Source organism: Oncorhynchus tshawytscha, linkage group LG03, assembly GCF_018296145.1.
Source record: "Oncorhynchus tshawytscha isolate Ot180627B linkage group LG03, Otsh_v2.0, whole genome shotgun sequence".
In the NCBI taxonomy this organism is placed as follows: domain Eukaryota; kingdom Metazoa; phylum Chordata; class Actinopteri; order Salmoniformes; family Salmonidae; genus Oncorhynchus; species Oncorhynchus tshawytscha.
In genome coordinates, this window is record NC_056431.1 from 69,375,086 (window position 1) to 69,394,827 (window position 19,742).

Here is a 19,742-nt window from a genome sequence, read left to right on the forward strand (position 1 = left end):
CATTGCCTTTAAAAGCTGCATTGTCGACAACCCACACAGAAACAGATTGAATCCCGGCATAACTGTGTCTTAAAGAGGCAGAAAATGCTCCTTGCTTTTCTCTGATGTAGATATTTTTCATAGCATCAGTGAGAGGAGTCTACTACTTCAGATTCACTGCCATGGGTCATCTTACTCATATATATACCTAAACCATAATGACCAGAGAATTATAAACAATGAGGAATACATTCACCACCACGGCTATTTCAGCTATTATGTCTAATGTATTGACTTTGGAACTGGAGGACAGAGATGTGGTCTACATGCGTCTCCCCTCAGGCAGGATGCTCTACGATACTTCTAGTGACCACGACACCAGCTTCCTGCTCTTCCCAATGTGAAGAGAACACCACCAATACTGTAAAGAACTCAGCGTAATGAACTCAATGCTGTCAACAGGCCCAAACATTTCAAACCAATAAATGTGCGGGCATCCTTAAGAAACTACACTAGTCTTACCCGAGTCTCAAAGAACTTCTCCAGGACCTGTAGCTCCTCCTGTGACCAGGGACCGGTGTTCTCGGGGGTTACTTTGAGCTGCAGGGTCTGGTAGGTCTTTGGGTTGAGTGCCACGCGACACTTCAACACCTCCGTCTTGAACATGATCACACCCGGCTCGTTTGAGTTCACAATAGACAGCTGGAGAGAGGGAGGAGGGGAGAGAGAGAGAGAGAAGGATTGTTATATTAGGAAAAAAAAAGACAAAAAAGTAAAAATAGAAAGATTGTAGAGCTAATGTGGAACAAAGTACCATCATCTACATGGCATTTTCAAAAGATCACATTTTAATTGGGGAAGGAAACTAGCCTCTATCTACTAATGGTTGGGCTGAAGGTTCAAGAGATTGAAGGCTGGGGAAAACCAGTAGGGTTAAGGAACAGCCCAGCAGAGAGCTTCTACCAAGGAGTTAGACAGAGATGAAGTAATTAGAATAGGGCTGGGCGCTACGGCCTAAAAATCACATCTCATCTCGTTTTCAAACGATATATCTCAATTTTTAAAAAACGTTCTCTAATTAAGCATTATTGTACAATTAAATGTTAAAATACACTGCATTTCAAACAGTCAGCAATAATCTAATTAATTCAGGACTTGTGAAGTTATATCTAGTCTAAATATAAGCCTTCCACAACCATAAAACTCACTAATAATGTAATTATTACCAAAATAATTTAACCTGATATTTTTGCCACATGCGACTAACTGAGCATTCATTTTTTCAGAAACAATGTTAATTTATACTCTCGTTTTAGTAGTGTCTACTCTGCGCACATTTTGAGTAGTTGAGACATAAAAAGGGTATTGCTATACAAGGTTAACTTCCCCTCTACTACAGTAAAATAATGTCTCAATGTGTTTTGGTGTCAATATCACCGATTCTGTAGGACCAAACCTCAAATGCAAAAAGCGAGTTGAAACCGCTTGTCAGAACTCTGTTGGCGTGAGAGGCAGGGGGAGGGGCTTGGTGTGTGTGTGTGTGTGTAGAACATAGAAAAAGAGGTGAACTGAAATCTGTCCAAAATCAAGCCAATGCGTTTCTATGGGTTTATTTTGGACCTAAGCTTGTCGACCTGCCTTCACGCCTTTGGGACAACAACTCCCAGTGTTATGGCGGAGACGTGCATCTTGTCATTTATACAGATCTCTGGTGTAAATGGGAAGGTGAACACAGCACAGAGGAGCGAAGGAGACGAGACCAAAAATACAACATGAATACAAAACACTCATAACAACGAAAAATAACAAAACCTTGATTCTTGCGATTCAGGCATTTGGAATACCGCGCAAAAACATATATTCAAGTGAATTTGATATATCGCCCATCCCTAGAGCTGGCTAAATCAGGCTTCATTTGACAGTGACATGAAGAAAGGGGATGAGAGAGAGATAGCTAAGCTGAGGAGAGATTGGGTAGGAACAGATGTTTGAGGACAGTGGTAACACTCACGTTAGCCTCCAGCTGGATGAGATAGAGAGAGAGAGATGGAGGGATTAAATGGAGAGAGGGAAAGAAGATGTGAGAAGGACAGAAATACTTGTTTTTTTAAGCCAGAGGTTGAGTGGGTGAGTGAGAAAGGGAAAGACGAGAGAAAGACAGATGGACTAAACTCAGAGATGAGTGGACCACAGATCACCACTCACGTTGGGCTCCAGCTGGATGATCCTCTGCAGGTGGCGTCTCATGATAACCGAGCCCAAGAAGCGCTCCAGCGGAGAACAGAGGTAACTTCCTGCCAGGCCCGGAACCAGGCAAGGGGTGGGCGAGGGCAGCAGCAGCACATGCAAGGCATTGTGGGTGAGGATGGTGGGGATGGAGGCAGCCCAGGAGCGCTGAGGTAGCTTACGGGGCGGGGGCATACTGCTGGGCATGGACCCGGAACCTGGAGAGAGAGACACATAAACAAGCCATTTTTTAAGACGTCTTTTAATTTTTTTTATACACATTCATGAAGATGTCTTAACATCTTCAACCTTTGGAAAACAGATCTGATTTCAGTGGATTGTCATTCAGGGAGCAAGGTTTCCGTTAGCCGGTAATAGCCAGCTTTTGCCCAGATTTTTGTTGTTGTTGAAAAGCTGATAAATGAAATTGGCTAAAAAAAATAATAACAACTTTAAAAACACTGAATTAGCTGATTTAAGAGAAGGTACTATTTACCTATTTATGTAGAATCGGTAGCATGAGTCGGAAGTTGGATAACCGCTAAAAACTATTTTTCCGAGTCGGATAGTTTTTTCCCCCCAGTTCCCAGTTGACTTGAACGCACTGAAGTCGGACATTTCCGCGTTGTTCATCAGCGTGTCAAACGCTACTTTGCAATGAGCTGAAGGCAGTAGGCTATGCCTACTTAATTGTTTAAAACCTGAACATTTTTAAACATATGAGGCATGTCTCATCTTGCTTCAAAGTAGCCGTAGAAATGTAGAACGAGAGGAGATCTAACACATATTTGAATCTCTGTCACCGTTTGTGTGACAGGCGCCATTTTTACACTGTGGTTTCCTGCCAGTTGCATTATGGAACAAACATTCACTTGTTGCCTACTACTGCCTTGTGCGCATTGCTGCGCTAATGTGAAGAAATGACAGGTTTTTGGACCTGACGAAGATGCGTTTTCGGATCAAAACGTTGTCAATAAAGAGGCGAACTGGGAATTTAACAGTGTGAGGGCCTTCTTGTTCTTTACTAAGAAATAATAGGTTTATCAACATTTTAAGCTAAACGTTCGGATCTTTTGCATCACTCATGTAGCCTAGGCTTACTGGTTATATGAATTTGGGATCCATCTACCCACAATTGTCCCAGAGTCTGTTTGGAATAAGTTCTCTTCCTCGACAAGCTGACCAATAAAATAGCTAGCCTAAAATGTTCTACTATAGTGGATTGACAAAGGTTAGTGATTTTGCTGTTCGTTACTCGTCTTGTTGGTTGAGCAAAGGTAAATGTGGACACTTATTCTAACATGTTCAAAGTGCACATCAGAATTCAGTAAGAAGGACCGCTTATCATTGCATCCTCAACTTGCATGTTCTGTTCATATGAATTACCATATTGTAAATGTGCTGTCATTCTGAGAACTGTGGGTGGATGCCCTAATCAGGTTACGCACCCAATGCATATTGGTCCGCTAAATTTCCCAAATGTCCAGTAAATTAAATTGTTGTAGGTCAAATGTCCGGCGCCAATCCAGTCAGAGAGTCATGTATGGGGATGTAGAGAGTTTCTACGGTGTGTGTGTGTGTGTGTGTGTGTGTGTGTGGGGGGTACTCACTAGAGCCGGCGCGCGGGGAGTGTGAGGCGTCGGGGATGGGAGAGTGGAGTGAGGGGTTTCCAGGGGACATGCCGTGGATGCGAGCCCCAGGAGAGGGCCCTGAGACTTGGGGAGAGCCTGGCCACTGGCCCCTCTGGTTGGGAGATACCATAGCATAGGGGGAGCTGGGGTCCAGAGCACCTGGGAAATATACAGACAGATATTCTTTTTCACTCACATCATCGTCGATGTCAATACAGTATCCACTGACATTATCAGTCATCATCATCCTCAACATAATCACAGCAATAATAATCAATAATTGTCATGAACCTATTTGTTTACTCAGACAAACAGTCAGACATGAACCATGATGCACAAAAACACACATATACACAGACTGTCATGTTCTCAAACACTTCCATCACTCACCACTGTTAAACCACCACTGTTAAACCACCACTGTTAAACCACCACTGTTAAACCACCACTGTGTGCCCAATGCCCAGTCAAGCTTGGGTTCAACTTCTCAACCACCTGAGAACAGACTAAACAGGTGTCAGAACTATCCAAGGGACTGGTGAGCAACAGCACAGGGACCAGTGCAAGCCCATGGGCTAGAGGTTGGAAACACTGATCAATGTGCCCAGAAAGTTCACCAGTCAGCCACCCAGCCTGCCAGACAGCAAGCTAGCCTGCCAGCCCATATATAGCCCTGCCCGCCTACAGACCATGTGTCACTCAACCTGCACCATGGACCGCCTATGGTTGTACTCCTCTACCCCAGCCCAGTCCTATACCCCAGCCCAGTCCCCTCTACACCAACCCAGTCCACACATCTACCCCAACCCAACCCCCTCCTCTACCCCAGCCCCCTCCTCTACCCCAGTCCAACCCCCTCCTCTACACCAACCCAGTCCCCACCGCTACCACCTCCTCTACACCAACCCAGTCCCCTCCTCTACCCCAGCCCCCTCCTCTACCATAAACCAACCCCCTCCTCTACCCCACCCCAACCCCTCCTCTACCCCAACCCCCTCCTCCTCCTCTACCCCAGGCCAGCCCTCTCTACCCCTCTACCCCAGCCCCCTCCTCTCCTCTACCCCAGTCCCCTCCTCAACCCTAGTCCCCTCCTCAACCTCAACCCAGTCCCCTCCTCAACCTCAACCCAGTCCCCTCCTCAACCCAGTCCCCTCCTCAACCTCAACCCAGTCCCCTCCTCAACCCAGTCCCCTCCTCAACCTCAACCCAGTCCCCTCCTCAACCTCAACCCAGTCCCCTCCTCAACCTCAACCCAGTCCCCTCCTCCTCCTCTACCCCACCTCAACCCAGTCCCCTCTAACCCAGTCCCCTCCTCAACCTCAGGCCAGTCCCCTCTAACCCAGTCCCCTCCTCTACCCCAGGCCAGTCCCCTCTTCTACCCCAGGCCAGTCCCCTCCTCTACCCCAGGCCAGTCCCCTCCTCTACCCCAGGCCAGTCCCCTCCTCTACCCCAGGCCAGTCCCCTCCTCTACCCCAGGCCAGTCCCCTCCTCAGCCCAGTCCCTACCTCAGCCCAGTCCCCTCCTCCTCAACCCCAGCCCAGTCCCCTCCTCTACCCCCCAGTCCCAGTCCCCTCCTCAACCTCAACCCAGTCCCCTCCTCAACCTCAACCCAGTCCCCTCCTCAACCTCAACCCAGTCCCCTCCTCAACCTCAACCCAGTCCCCTCCTCAACCTCAACCCAGTCCCCTCCTCAACCTCAACCCAGTCCCCTCTCAACCCAGTCCCCCTCTTCTACCCCAGCCCAGTCCCCTCCTCTACCTCAGCCCAGTCCCCTCCTCTACCTCAGCCCAGTACCCTCCTCAACCTAACCCAGTCCCCTCCTCTACCCCAGGCCAGTCCCCTCTTCTACCCTCAGCCCAGTCCCCTCCTCTACCCCCCAGGCCCCCTCCTCTACCCCGCCCAGTCCCCTCCTCAACCTCAACCCAGTCCCCTCAACCTCACCCTCAACCCAGTCCCCTCCTCAACCTCAACCCAGTCCCCTCCTCAACCTCAACCCAGTCCCCTCCTCAATCTCAACCCAGTCCCCTCTAACCCAGTCCCCTCTTCTACCCCAGGCCAGTCCCCTCCTCTACCCCAGCCCAGTCCCCTCCTCTACCTCAGCCCAGTACCCTCTAACCCAGTCCCCTCCTCTACCCCAGGCCAGTCCCCTCTTCTACCCCAGCCCAGTCCCCTCCTCTACCCCGGCCCCCTCCTCTACCCCGGCCCCCCTCCTCTACCCCCGGCCCAGTCCCCTCCTCTACCCCGGCCCAGTCCCCTCCTCTACCCCGGCCCAGTCCCCTCCTCTACCCCGGCCCAGTCCCCTCCTCTACCCCGGCCCAGTCCCCTCTACACATTCCTAATATTGCCCTCAGAACAGCCTCAATTCTTCGAGACATGGCTCTACAAGGTGTCGAAAGCATTTCACAAGGATGCTGGCCCATGACTCCAATGCTTCCCTATGGCTGGATGTCAGAGGGGGAGCTCAATGCTCCGCTAGTAGAGCCCAACAAATGGGTAGTCCCTGTGCGCACACACACAAACTGACCAAAAAGGCTTGTCAGACACACTCACATACACTGCTCAAAAAAATAAAGGGAACACTTAAACAACACAATGTAACTCCAAGTCAATCACACTTCTGTGAAATCAAACTGTCCACTTAGGAAGCAACACTGATTGACAATACATTTCACATGCTGTTGTGCAAATGGAATAGACAACAGGTGGAAATTATAGGCAATTAGCAAGACACCCCCAATAAGGGAGTGGTTCTGCAGGTGATAACCACAGGCCACTTCTCAGTTCAAATGCTTCCTGGCTGATGTTTTGGTCACTTTTGAATGCTGGCGGTGCTTTCACTCTAGTGGTAGCATGAGTCGGAGTCTACAACCCACACAAGTGGCTCAGGTAGTGCAGCACATCCAGGATGGCACATCAATGCAAGCTGTGGCAAGAAGGTTTGCTGTGTCTGTCAGCGTAGTGTCCAGAGCATGGAGGCGCTACCAGGAGACAGGCCAGTACATCAGGAGACGCGGAGGAGGCCGTAGGAGGGCAACAACCCAGCAGCAGGACCGCTACCTCCACCACCTCCGCCATTGTGCAAGGAGGAGCAGGAGGAGCACTGCCAGAGCCCTGCAAAATGACCTCCAGCAGGCCACAAATGTGCATGTGTCTGCTCAAACGGTCAGAAACAGACTCCATGAGGGTGGTATGAGGGCCCGACGTCCACAGGTGGGGGTTGTGCTTACAGCCCAACACCGTGCAGTACATTTGGCATTTGCCAGAGAACACCGAGATTGGCAAATTCGCCACTGGCGCCCTGTGCTCTTCACAGATGAAAGCAGGTTGACACTGAGCACATGTGACAGACGTGACAGTCTGGAGACGCCGTGGAGAACGTTCTGCTGCCTGCAACATCCTCCAGCATGACCGGTTTGGTGGTGGGTCAGTCATGGTGTGGGGTGGCATTTCTTTGGTGGGCCGCACAGCCCTCCATGTGCTCGCCAGAGGTAGCCTGACTGCCATTAGGTACCGAGATGAGATCCTCAGACCCCTTGTGAGACCATATGCTGGTGCGGTTGGCCCTGGGTTCCTCCTAATGCAGGACAATGCTAGACCTCATGTGGCTGGAGTGTGTCAGCAGTTCCTGCAAGAGGAAGGCATTGATGCTATGGACTGGCCCGCCTGTTCCCCAGACCTGAATCAAATTGAGCACATCTGGGACATCATGTCTTGCTCCATCCACCAACGCCACGTTGCACCACAGACTGTCCAGGAGTTGTCGGATGCTTTAGTCCAGGTCTAGGAGGAGATCCCTCAGGAGACCATCCGCCCCCTCATCAGGAGCATGCCAAGGCGTTGTATGTAGGGAGGTCATACAGGCACGTGGAGGCCACACACACTACTGAGCCTCATTTTGACTTATTTTAAGGACATTACATCAAAGTTGTAGTGTGGTTTTCCACTTTAATGTGTGACTCCAAATCCAGACCTCCATGGGTTGATACATTTGATTTCCATTCATCATTTTTGAGTGATTGTTGTCAGCACATTCAACTATGAAAAGAAAAAAGTATTTAATAAGAATATGTCATTCATTCAGATCTAGGATGTGTTATTTTAGTGTTCCCTTTATTTTTTGAGCAGTGTACATCCATTCATACACACACTGACCCATACACAGACAAGCAAACACACACACACACCTATAAACAGGAGAACACACAAGCTAAGTTGGACAGCAGATGCAGGCTCTAGGGCTGAGATGGGTGAGCAGGACTGGATAATGCTTCCTCCCTTCTGGGCTCAACTCTCTCACACAGTTTGCCATTCAGCATGTGCATAACCACAGTGGAAGGACGAACACACACACGGAGTGATATCACTTAGCAGGGACCCGTGAGCATTTGGTCTCTTTACTCTGTTCTGTCAAGGGATGCCAAGCACACATGGCACAAACAGGGGACACGCCAGCACAACCACACCATCCCCTCTCACCTGGGGACTGTGTGGGCACGTTGGGATGGTAAGGGGTGGGAGGGGAGGTTAAGGGAGGGTACACTCCACCAGGACCCGCTCTCATTGGCTGTTGTTGCTGCTGGGCCTGTAATTGGCTCATAAAGGTGTCCATCATGTCGCCTCCCACCGGCGAGGGCGGGTTGTCGTCTTCATTGACGGAGCGTCGCCGAGCGTCCTGGTTACTGTCAACAAACATGTTGAGGAACGTCTGGTAGAGAAAGAAAGAAAGAAAGAAAGGAGGGAGGGAGAGAGACAGTGACACAGAGAGAGAAAGTTATAATTGAACTCAACATCAGATATTTTCATACAACTGAATCTCGACACTTTCAAATTCCTAAAACAAATTATCCCCACCCTCCAAGCACTCTCCTCTCTCCCGTACCTTGAGCCCTGGGGCGGGGTAGAAGCCCTCCACGATCTTGGTGTTGTCGAAGAGGCTGTAGGCCCCATCTCTTATGGCCACCACCCCGCGGCTGCGGCAGTAGATGTCAATGCAGTACATGTTGCGGAAGGCCAGGCGGATGTGTGTGGCTGACTGGGGAAGGATGGAGAAACACTGATAGGCCGTGTTAGTGCGCTGGGTCAGCCCCAGCATGGGCACCGTGGGCAGCTTGTTGATGGCATTCAGAGGGGCCTGGGTATCTGACAGCACCTGGTGAGGGAGGGAAAATAGAAGTTAGATAATTCATAGAAAACAAATGTAATGGAATTCAGGCCCCTTTGGTAGACGGCCCGGCCCCTGTATAGTTAGGTTGAGCATGTGGCCGGCCCGGCCCGGCCCCTGTATAGTTAGGTTGAGCGTGTGGACGTGCAGTACCTGTAGAAGCGGGACCACAGTAGGGGTCTTGTTGAACATCTCCTGTAGTTGATGCAGTATTATGTTGTGACAGTTACTACAGCCTGAGTTAGGGCCTACTGTTCCTAGAGAGAGATGGAACCTCTGGCTGCTACTGTTCCACTGGATGGTCACCTAGAGGAGAGAGGAGGGGAGGAGAGAGGAGGGGGCGAGAGAGGAGAGTGGGGGCGAGAGAGTAGCGAGAGAAGGAATGAGAGAGTGCAAGCGTCTCATTAGAGGTCGGCATGTCCGATTAATTAGGGCCAAGGTAAGTTGCTAGCTAGCATAAAACTTATCTTATAAAAAAACAATCAATCTTCACATATTCACTAGTTAACTACAAATGGTTGATGATATTACTAGGTTAACTAGCTTGTTCTGCGTTGCATATAAGCATTGCGGTGCCTGTTAATTTATCATCGAATCACAGACTACTTCAACTTTGCCAAACGGGTGATGATTTAACAAAAGCGCATTTGCGGAGAAAGCACAATCGTTGCAATAAATGTACCTAACCATAAACATCAATGCCTTTCTTAAAATCAATACACAAGTATATATTTTTTTTAAACTGCATATGTAGAAATTCATGTTAGCAGGCAATATTAACTTGGGAAATTGTGTCACTTCTCTTGCGTTCAGTGAAATCAGAGCCAGGGTATATGCAGTGGTTTAGGCTCGTTGCGAACTGTTGAAAGGCCTTTAATTCCTAACAAAGACCGTAATTAATTTGCCAGATTTTTACATAATTATGACATAACATTGAAGGTTGTGCAATGTAACAGCAATATTTTGACTTAGGGATGCCACCCGTTCGATAAAATACGTAACGGTTCCGCATTTCACTGAAAGAATAAATGTTTTGTTTTCGAAATGAGTTTCCAGATTTGACCATATTAATTAAAAAAGCCTCATATTTCTGTGTGTTTATTATATTAAAATTAAGTTTATGATTTGATACTTGATAGAGCAGTCTGACTGAGCGGTGGTAAGCAGCAGCAGGCTCGTAAGCATTCATTCAAACAGCACTTTACTGCGTTTGCCAGCAGCTCTTAGCAATGCTTAAAGCACAGCGCTGTTTATGACTTCAAGCCTATCAACTCCCGAGATTAGGCTGGCAATACTAAAGTGCCTATAAGAACATCCAATAGTCAAAGGTATATGAAATACAAATGGTATAGAGAGAAATAGTCCTATAATAACAACAACAACCTAAAACTTCTTAACTGGGAATATTGAAGACTCATGTTAAAAAGGAACCACCAGCTTTCATATGTTCTGAGCAAGGAACTTAAACATTAGCTTTTTTACATGGCACATATTGCACTTTTACTTTCTTCTCGAACACTGCGTTTTTGCATTATTTAAACCAAATTGAACATGTTTCATTATTTATTTGAGACTACATTGATTTGATTTATGTATTAAGTTAAAATAAGTTTTCATTGTTCATTCAGTATTCTTGTAATTGTCATTTATTACACATATGTTGCTTGCTGTTTGTAAAAAGTACTGTACGAATAAATGTGATGGATTGAGACTAGAGGTCGACCGATTATGATTTTTCAACGCCGATACCGATTATTGGAGGACCAAAAAAATACATTTAAATAAAATAACATTTGGCAGATTAATCAGTATCGGCTTTTTTTTGGTTCTCTAGGGATGTGGCACAAATTGAAACATTTTTAAAAAAAACATTGAAACAGCAGAAACAATAAGAACCTTTCATAAAATTCCCCAGGAAGTCCAATTGCGTATGACCGCTAGTGGGACATTAAGTTCTATCTAGCACAGTCATACAGTATGCTTAGAGGCATCTGGAATCTGCTTTGAGGCTGCCCCAATGGAAAACAACCTTTCATTCACATTCACACATTTCATTTCATTTAGAATAGTGTAGGTTACAACCCTCCATAAACCTAGTGTTCCATTTAGAATAGTGTAGGTTACAACCCTCCATAAACCTAGTGTTCCATTTAGAATATTGTAGGTTACAACCCCCCATAAACCTAGTGTTCCATTTACAAGAGTGTAGGTTACAACCCTCCATAAACCTAGTGTTCCATTTAGAATAGTGTAGGTTACAACCCTCCATAAACCTAGTGTTCCACTTAGAATAGTGTAGGTTACAACCCCCCATAAACCTAGTGTTCCATTTAGAATAGTGTAGGTTACAACCCTCCATAAACCTAGTGTTCCATTTAGATAATTGTAGGTTACAACCCCCATAAACCTAGTGTTCCATTTAGGATAGTGTAGGTTACAACCCTCCATAAACCTAGTGTTCCATTTAGAATAGTGTAGGTTACAACCCTCCATAAACCTAGTGTTCCATTTAGAATAGTGTAGGTTACAACCCCCATAAACCTAATGTTCCATTTAGAATAGTGTAGGTTACAACCCCCATAAACCTAATGTTCCATTTAGAATAGTGTAGGTTACAACCCCCCTAAACCTAGTGTTCCGTTTAGAATAGTGTAGGTTACAACCCCCATAAACCTAGTGTTCCATTTAGAATAGTGTAGGTTACAACCCCCCATAAACCTAGTGTTCCATTTAGAATACTGTAGGTTACAACCCTCCATAAACCTAGTGTTCCATTTAGAATACTGTAGGTTACAACCCCCATAAACCTAATGTTCCATTTAGAATAGTGTAGGTTACAACCCCCATAAACCTAGTGTTCCGTTTAGAATAGTGTAGGTTACAACCCCCATAAACCTAGTGTTCCATTTAGAATAGTGTAGGTTACAACCCCCCATAAACCTAGTGTTCCATTTAGAATACTGTAGGTTACAACCCTCCATAAACCTAGTGTTCCATTTAGAATACTGTAGGTTACAACCCTCCATAAACCTAGTGTTCCATTTAGAATACTGTAGGTTACAACCCTCCATAAACCTAGTGTTCCATTTAGAATACTGTAGGTTACAACCCTCCATAAACCTAGTGTTCCATTTAGAATAGTGTAGGTTACAACCCCCCATAAACCTAATGTTCCATTTAGAATAGTGTAGGTTACAACCCCCATAAACCTAATGTTCCATTTAGAATAGTGTAGGTTACAACCCCCCTAAACCTAGTGTTCCGTTTAGAATAGTGTAGGTTACAACCCCCATAAACCTAGTGTTCCATTTAGAATACTGTAGGTTACAACCCCCATAAACCTAGTGTTCCATTTAGAATACTGTAGGTTACAACCCTCCATAAACCTAGTGTTCCATTTAGAATACTGTAGGTTACAACCCTCCATAAACCTAGTGTTCCATTTAGAATACTGTAGGTTACAACCCCCATAAACCTAGTGTTCCATTTAGAATAGTGTAGGTTACAACCCCCCATAAACCTAGTGTTCCATTTAGAATAGTGTAGGTTACAACCCCCATAAACCTAGTGTTCCATTTAGAATAGTGTAGGTTACAACCCCCATAAACCTAGTGTTCCATTTAGAATAGTGTAGGTTACAACCCCCCATAAACCTAGTGTTCCATTTAGAATAGTGTAGGTTACAACCCCCCATAAACCTAGTGTTCCATTTAGAATACTGTAGGTTACAACCCTCCATAAACCTAGTGTTCCATTAGAATACTGTAGGTTACAACCCCCCCATAAACCTAGTGTTCCGTTTAGAATAGTGTAGGTTAAAACCCTCCATAAACCTAGGAAGTTTCCAGACTGAAATATGCAACAAAAACATTTTTTTTTAATAAAGGCAAGTGGCGTATTCATTAGTCTAGTGGCAACTTTGTTTCACACTTAACAAAAGCTGCCCAACCAAGTTTAAGCTCACTAATCAAAAAACAGAGCAATAGAAAATCACATGCCAGATGTGGGTATCTACTGGTTAAAAAGGGAAGAACTGTAGCGTTCTGATGATGTTAACTGTATGTCTTTACTCCTATTATAAAAGAGAATAACAGCTGTTATAAACAGTTCAATTGATAAGTTGCATGTTTCAGTAGCGCGAGTCAAAACACATTTTATTTGTCACATGCGCCGAATACAACAGGTTACAGTGAAATGCTTACTTACAAGCCCTTAACCAACAAAACAGTTTCAAGAAAAAAAAGTGTTTAGTATTTTTTAAACATTTTTATAACAAATAATTAAAGAGCAGCAGGAAATGTGCAGCTCAAATGGCTCTTGCAGTCCTTCGTTTAGCAAATGATCTCGCTACTCAAGTAGGCTATTGATGCCGGCTGCACATCAACTACAATCATTTCTGTAATCAGCTTCCTCCCCCAACTGTTAACGACAATGATGTGCTGAGTGATTTATAATGGTAAATAATTTGAAAGATGCATAACCCCTCTTACTAACGTTACAGCCTATTTGATAAATTAAAATGTTTCCCTTTATGATGATGATGATGATGATGGGAACCTGTTAGTGGTAATTTTGTGAAAAATACATTTGTTTTCGGATTTTTTTCTATATGTTAACAATTTAATTTAGTTTAAAACGTTCACACCCCTACGAGGCACCATACACTCGCTAGTTGGGAAGGAACCTAGCAAAGGGTTAGAGTTCAGACAGGACATTGGTGTAATGTTACTCACTGAGCTGCCCTTGGTGCTGCCGTAACACAGAACCAGTTTGCGGTAGTTATACAGCCGGATCTCACTAAACAGACTCAGGTAGGACGGCATCTCTAAGAGAGGAGACAATACATAAGCACACAGTCAATACAAATGGTCATCAATACAAAATGGTCATCAATACAAAATGGTCATCAATACAAATGTTCATCAATACAAATGTTCATCAATACAAATGTTCATCAATACAAATGTTCATCAATACAAATGTTCATTCGTTACTTATCTTTTAGCTGTATGAGTAGAAGATTCATTCCCCGCTCTCGTACCACAAATGTTTGCACGCATGCATGCACACACACCTGCTAGTGATCGTGAGAACACCAGGACACACTGGTAGAGCTGGTTGATGGAGATCCAGTCGTTGAGGAACATCTCCACCACCTTCCTCCCTCCCACAGGCTCAGACAAAGGGTTCTCATAGGTCAGATACACATGGCGTGTAGAGGCTTGACACACACACACAGAACAGGGAGAGATAAGGAAACAGTTTGGGTAGAGTGTGTGTGTGTGTGTGTGTGTACACATGTACGTTTGTGTGTTTTTTGGGTGTCCATATGCGTGCGTTTCTGTGTACCTTGCTCTTTGCTGTGTGTGCTGTTGAGTGGGCAGTTGGTCAGAATTAGTTCTGCCACCCATGTGCGGTTGTTCCGGCCCTGCAGACGGAAGGTGCAATCCAGTAGAGAGCGCTCCAAAGCCAGACTCGTCTCCTCCCCTACGCCCTTACTGGAAGGGATCCTAAGGAAGGGGGACAGGACCACATGGGGACAAGGTACATAGTGCACACTTTACTGAAATAAAGGGTACAAAACCATAATCTTTATCTATCATCTTTGTTTTGGGTGCATGTTATTGCAATGCAAGAAAGTTTCAGTTTAAATCAGTGGAACAAAAATCATATAAACATTATTTCTAAAATTCCCATTGACTTCCATATTATTAGGCAGGGCCACTGACATCTGGATTTGCAAGGTATCCTGGGATGTGGAGTCTTACTTGAGGATGCGGATGGCGTGGCTGCAGCCGTCTCCTTCCACCTGCACACCCTGGTGAGGAATCTCCATCTGAGATAACTAGAGAGAGAGAGGAGAGAGACATGTTTAGACAAGAGGAGGAATGGAGGGAAGAGAGGGAGAGATGAGAGAAAGAGAGCAGGAGGGATGGATGAGGAGAGGGATGATGAAGAAAGACATCGACGGTGGAAAAGTAAAAACTGAGGAAGAGAGTTGTAAGATGTAGAGAAGAGAGAGAATAAAAGGGTATACTCCCTCCATCCATACCTCCACTCTGAGGCTTATGAAGGGCATGTTGGTGTCACACATGGCCACTAGGTGAGCCAGCTCCTTGTTGAAGGCAGACATCTCCCCCGAGCGCTTGGGCTTCTTGGGCTCCAGAGCTCCCTGGTCTCCTGATAACTGGAGGACAGAGAAGATAGAGAGGATATGAAAACACTGAGATCACAGAGATCATTTATAACATGTTCTCTGAAAATATCAAGGTTTATATGTACAGTACCAGTCAAAAGTTGACACATCTATTCATTCAAGGGTTTTTCTTTACATTTAAAAAAAAACAATTTTCTACATTGTAGAATAATAGTGAAGACATCAAAACTATGAAATAACACATATGGAATCATGTACAATAATAACCAAAAAAGGGTTAAATAAATTAAAATATATTTTAGATTTGAGAATCTTCAAAGTAGCCACTCTTGGCCATGATGACAGCTTTGCACACTCTTGGCATTCTCTCAACCAGCTTCATGAGGAAGTCACCTGGAATCCATTTCAATTAACAGGTGTGCCTTGTTAAACGTTAATTTGTGGAATTTCTTTCATTTGAGCCAGTCAGTTGTGTTGTGACAAGGTAGTGGTGGTATACAGAAGTAGCCCTATTTCATAAAAGACCAAGTCCATATTATGTTAAGAACAGCTCAAATAAGCAAAGAGAAATGACAGTCCATCATTACTGTAAAGACATGAAGGTCAGTCAACTCGGAACAATTCTAGAACTTTGAAAGTTTCTTCAAGTGCAGTCACAAAAACCATCAAGTGCTCTGATGAAACTGGCTCATGAGGACCGTCACAGGAAAGGAAGACCCAGAGTTACCTCTGCTGCAGAGGATACGTTTATTAGAGTTACCAGCCTCAGAAATCGTCAATTCAGATTGCACCTCAGATTGCAGCCCAAATAAATGCTTCACAGAGTAACAGTAACAGACACATCTCAAATCAAATCAAAATTAAATCAAAATTATTTATATAGCCCTTCGTACATCAGCTGATATCTCAAAGTGCTGTACAGAAACCCAGCCTAAAACCCCAAACAGCAAGCAATGCAGGTGTAGAAGCACGGTGGCTAGGAAAAACTCCCTAGAAAGGCCAAAACCTAGGAAGAAACCTAGAGAGGAACCAGGCTATGTGGGGTGGCCAGTCCTCTTCTGGCTGTGCCGGGTGGAGATTATAACAGAACATGGCCAAGATGTTCAAATGTTCATAAATGACCAGCATGGTCAAATAATAATAAGGCAGAACAGTTGAAACTGGAGCAGCAGCACAGTCAGGTGGAAGTTGAAACTGGAGCAGCAGTTTCTCCTCTCAACATCAACTGTTCAGAGGAGACTGCGTAAATCAGGCCTTCATGGTCAAAGTGCTGCAAAAAAAACACTACTAAAGGACACCAATAAGAAGAAGAGACTTGCTTGGGCCAAGAAACACAAGCAATAGACATTAGACCGGTAGAAATCTGTCCTTTGGTCTGATGAGTACAAATTTGAGATTTTTGGTTCCAACCTCCATGTCTTTGTGAGACGCAGAGTAGGTGAACGGATGATCTCCGCATGTGTGGTTCCCACCGGGAAGCATGGAGGAAGAGGTATGATGGTGTGGGGGTGCTTTGCTGGTGACACGGTCTGTGATATATTTAGAATTCAAGGCACACTTAACCAGCATGGCTACCACAGTATTCTGCAGCGATACGCCATCCCATCTGGTTTGCGCTAGTGGGACTATCATTTGTTTTTCAACAGGACAATGACCCAACACACCTCCAGGCTGTGTAAGGGTTAATTAACCAAGGAAGAGAGTGATGAGTGATGAGTGCTGCATCAGATGACCTGGCCTCCACGATCACCTGACCTCAACCCAATTGAGATGGTTTGGGATGAGTTGGACCACAGAGTGAAGGAAAAGCAGCCAACAAGTGCTCAGCATGTGGGAACTCCTTCAAGACTGTTGGAAAAGCATTCCAGGTGACTACCTCATGAAGCTGGTTGAGAGAATGCCAAGAGTTTGCAAAGCTGTCATCAAGTCAAAGGGTGGCGACTTCGAAGAATCTAAAATATATTTTGATTTGTTTAACACTTTTTGGTTACTACATGATTCCATGTGTTATTTCATTGTTTTGAAGTCTTCACTTTTATTCTGCAATGTATAAAACTGTAGAAAAAACTTTTTTTTTTTGATAAAAAAAACTTGAATGAGTAGGTGTGTCCAAAATTTTGACTGGTACTGTAAGGATTTTTCCTCGGTTTACTCCTTTTAGGACATGGTTTCAAATTAGCTATATCTTAAATCATTGCCACCAATACAAGCATTTCTGCAATCCATTCTTACTTTTCTCTTAGCTCCCGGGCGGGCCCCTTGGCCAGCGGAATTGTCCAGGACGAGCTGTTCCAGGTTCGGCTTGAACTGCTGCAGGAGCTGGGCACATGGAGGTCCCTCCTCACCTTCCAACTGAGACACAGACAGGAAGGAGTACTTGTAATGTAGCTCCGTGGGACAGCCAGGCATATCCAGCATCTCTACCACCTAGGGAGGGAGAGAAAGATGGACAGGTGAAAAAGCAGGGAGAGCGGGGAAGGAGAAACAAATAAAATAGTGGGAAAGTTGTGCAAGATTAATGTACTAATACATACATAGATATACACACACACACACACATACATATACATATATATATATACATATATATATATATATATATACATACATATATATATATATATATATATATATATCTCTATGTATATCTATATCATTGTACATTTCCTTGTGTTTGCTACAAATACATAGTTTTTTGATGACCAGTAATAGGCATAAGGCGTGAGGGGCTTACAATGTAATACTGTGGTAGGCGGGTAAGCCGGATGAAGAGCCTGTGTTTTGATAGGCTGCTGGCAGGGTGGGAAGCAGAGTTGGAGAGGTGTAGTATGTCTGTGCAGATAGTGGGGAGGTGTTTCACAGACTGTCTACACCTCTGCTCTCCTAACCAAAACCTGGAGGGAGGGAGTAGAGTAGAGGGAGGGAGAAGGGAAAGTTAGGTATGGGGGAGAAGAGAGGGGTGGGGGAAACATTAGTAAACAGAAATGTGACATTGTCCAAACAGACTATTTACTGGACAGATTAAATTATCATAGAACTAGAATCCCAGAACATTTAATTAAATGCAATACCCGTTCTATTAATTATATTTCTATGCATATCACACTATGACAGGGCAGTGCTTACAGGTGAATTCACATAGAAATGTGTGTTATAGACCGGTCATTCTCATTGAAAGCAAATCTAAGAACCTCTAAATACGTGCTATGTGCGCTATTTCTATGCTTCCCGTTCTCAAGTTTCCTTTTTGCAACTTTTACTTTTATACACCAGCTTCAAAATCAGCTGAAAACACAATATTTTTGGTTAAGGAAAATATATATTCACAGCGGTTTAGATGGTACTATGATTCTCTACACTATACTTGCTTGTTTTGTCACTTAAACTGAAATTAAGACGACACCATTCTGTATACTTCTGGCCCTTCTATGGACACTGTGTTAACTAACCTCCAGACAAGCTTCAATGCCATACAGCTCTCCTTCAGTGGCCTCCAACTGCTCTTAAATGCAAGTAAAACTAATGTATGCTCTTCAACTGATCGCTGCCCACACCTGCCCGTCCGTCCAGTATCACTACTCTGGACGGTTCTGACTTATAAAATGTTGACAACTACATACCTAGGTGTCTGGTTAGACTGTAAACTCTCCTTCCAGACTCACATTAAGCATCTCCAATCCAAAATTAAATCTAGAATAGGCTTCCTACTTCGCAACAAAGCATCCTTCACTCATGCATACCCTCGTAAAACTGACCATCCTACCGATCCTCGACTTCGGCAATGTCATTTTAAAAATAGCCTCCAACACTCTACTCAACAAATTGGATCCAGTCTATCACAGTGCCATCCATTTCATCACCAAAGCCCCATATACTACCCACCACTGCGACCTGTACGCTCTCGTTGGCTGGCCCTCACTTCATACTCGTCGCCAAACCCACTGGCTCCAGGTCATCTACAAGTCTTTGCTAGGTAAAGCCCCGCCTTATCTCAGCTCACTGGTCACCATAGCAGCACCCACCCGTAGCACACGCTCCAGCAGGTATATCTCACTGGTCACCCCCAAAGCCAATTCCTTCTTTGGCCGCCTTTCCTTCCAGTTCTATGCTACCAACGACTGAAACGAACGACTGGAACAAACAAAAATCCCTGAAGCTGGAGACTTATACCTCCCTTACTAGCTTTAAAAGCACCAGCTGATAGAGCAGCTCACAGATCACTGTACATAGACCATCTGTAAATAGCCCATCCAACTACCTCATCCCCATACTGTATTTATCTTGCTCCTTTGCACCCCAGTATCTCTACTTGCACATTCATTTTCTGCACATCTATCACTCCAGTGTTTAATTTCATTTGCACACACTGTATATATACATTTTCTACTGAATTATTGACTGTATGTTTGTTTATTTGTTTAACCTACCTGGTTAAACAAAGGTGAAATAAAATAAATAAATATTCTGTGTGTAACTCTGTGTTGTTGTATGTGTCGAACTGCTTTGCATTATCTTGGCCAGCTAGCAGGTAGCAGGTAACAAGCCTGGTTAAATAAAGGTGAAATAAAAAAAATTAAAGTGAACTATT

At 44.7% G+C, this 19,742-nt stretch overlaps 1 protein-coding gene across 1 annotated transcript in view; it reads right to left on the minus strand.

The window, feature by feature from the left end:
* Nucleotides 1-19,742, minus strand: part of LOC112242611 (mediator of RNA polymerase II transcription subunit 14-like) — a 50,966-nt gene that overhangs the window by 18,739 nt on the left and 12,485 nt on the right. The window contains exons 13-25 of the mRNA XM_042319924.1: nucleotides 17,889-18,048; nucleotides 17,387-17,581; nucleotides 15,050-15,184; nucleotides 14,766-14,842; nucleotides 14,347-14,507; nucleotides 14,072-14,218; nucleotides 13,731-13,822; nucleotides 9,151-9,303; nucleotides 8,716-8,985; nucleotides 8,313-8,541; nucleotides 3,816-3,995; nucleotides 2,185-2,423; nucleotides 502-681 (exon numbers count right to left, since the gene is read on the minus strand). Coding sequence (XP_042175858.1) covers nucleotides 502-681; nucleotides 2,185-2,423; nucleotides 3,816-3,995; nucleotides 8,313-8,541; nucleotides 8,716-8,985; nucleotides 9,151-9,303; nucleotides 13,731-13,822; nucleotides 14,072-14,218; nucleotides 14,347-14,507; nucleotides 14,766-14,842; nucleotides 15,050-15,184; nucleotides 17,387-17,581; nucleotides 17,889-18,048 — 2,218 coding nt within the window. The remainder of the gene's footprint in view (nucleotides 1-501; nucleotides 682-2,184; nucleotides 2,424-3,815; nucleotides 3,996-8,312; nucleotides 8,542-8,715; nucleotides 8,986-9,150; nucleotides 9,304-13,730; nucleotides 13,823-14,071; nucleotides 14,219-14,346; nucleotides 14,508-14,765; nucleotides 14,843-15,049; nucleotides 15,185-17,386; nucleotides 17,582-17,888; nucleotides 18,049-19,742) is intronic.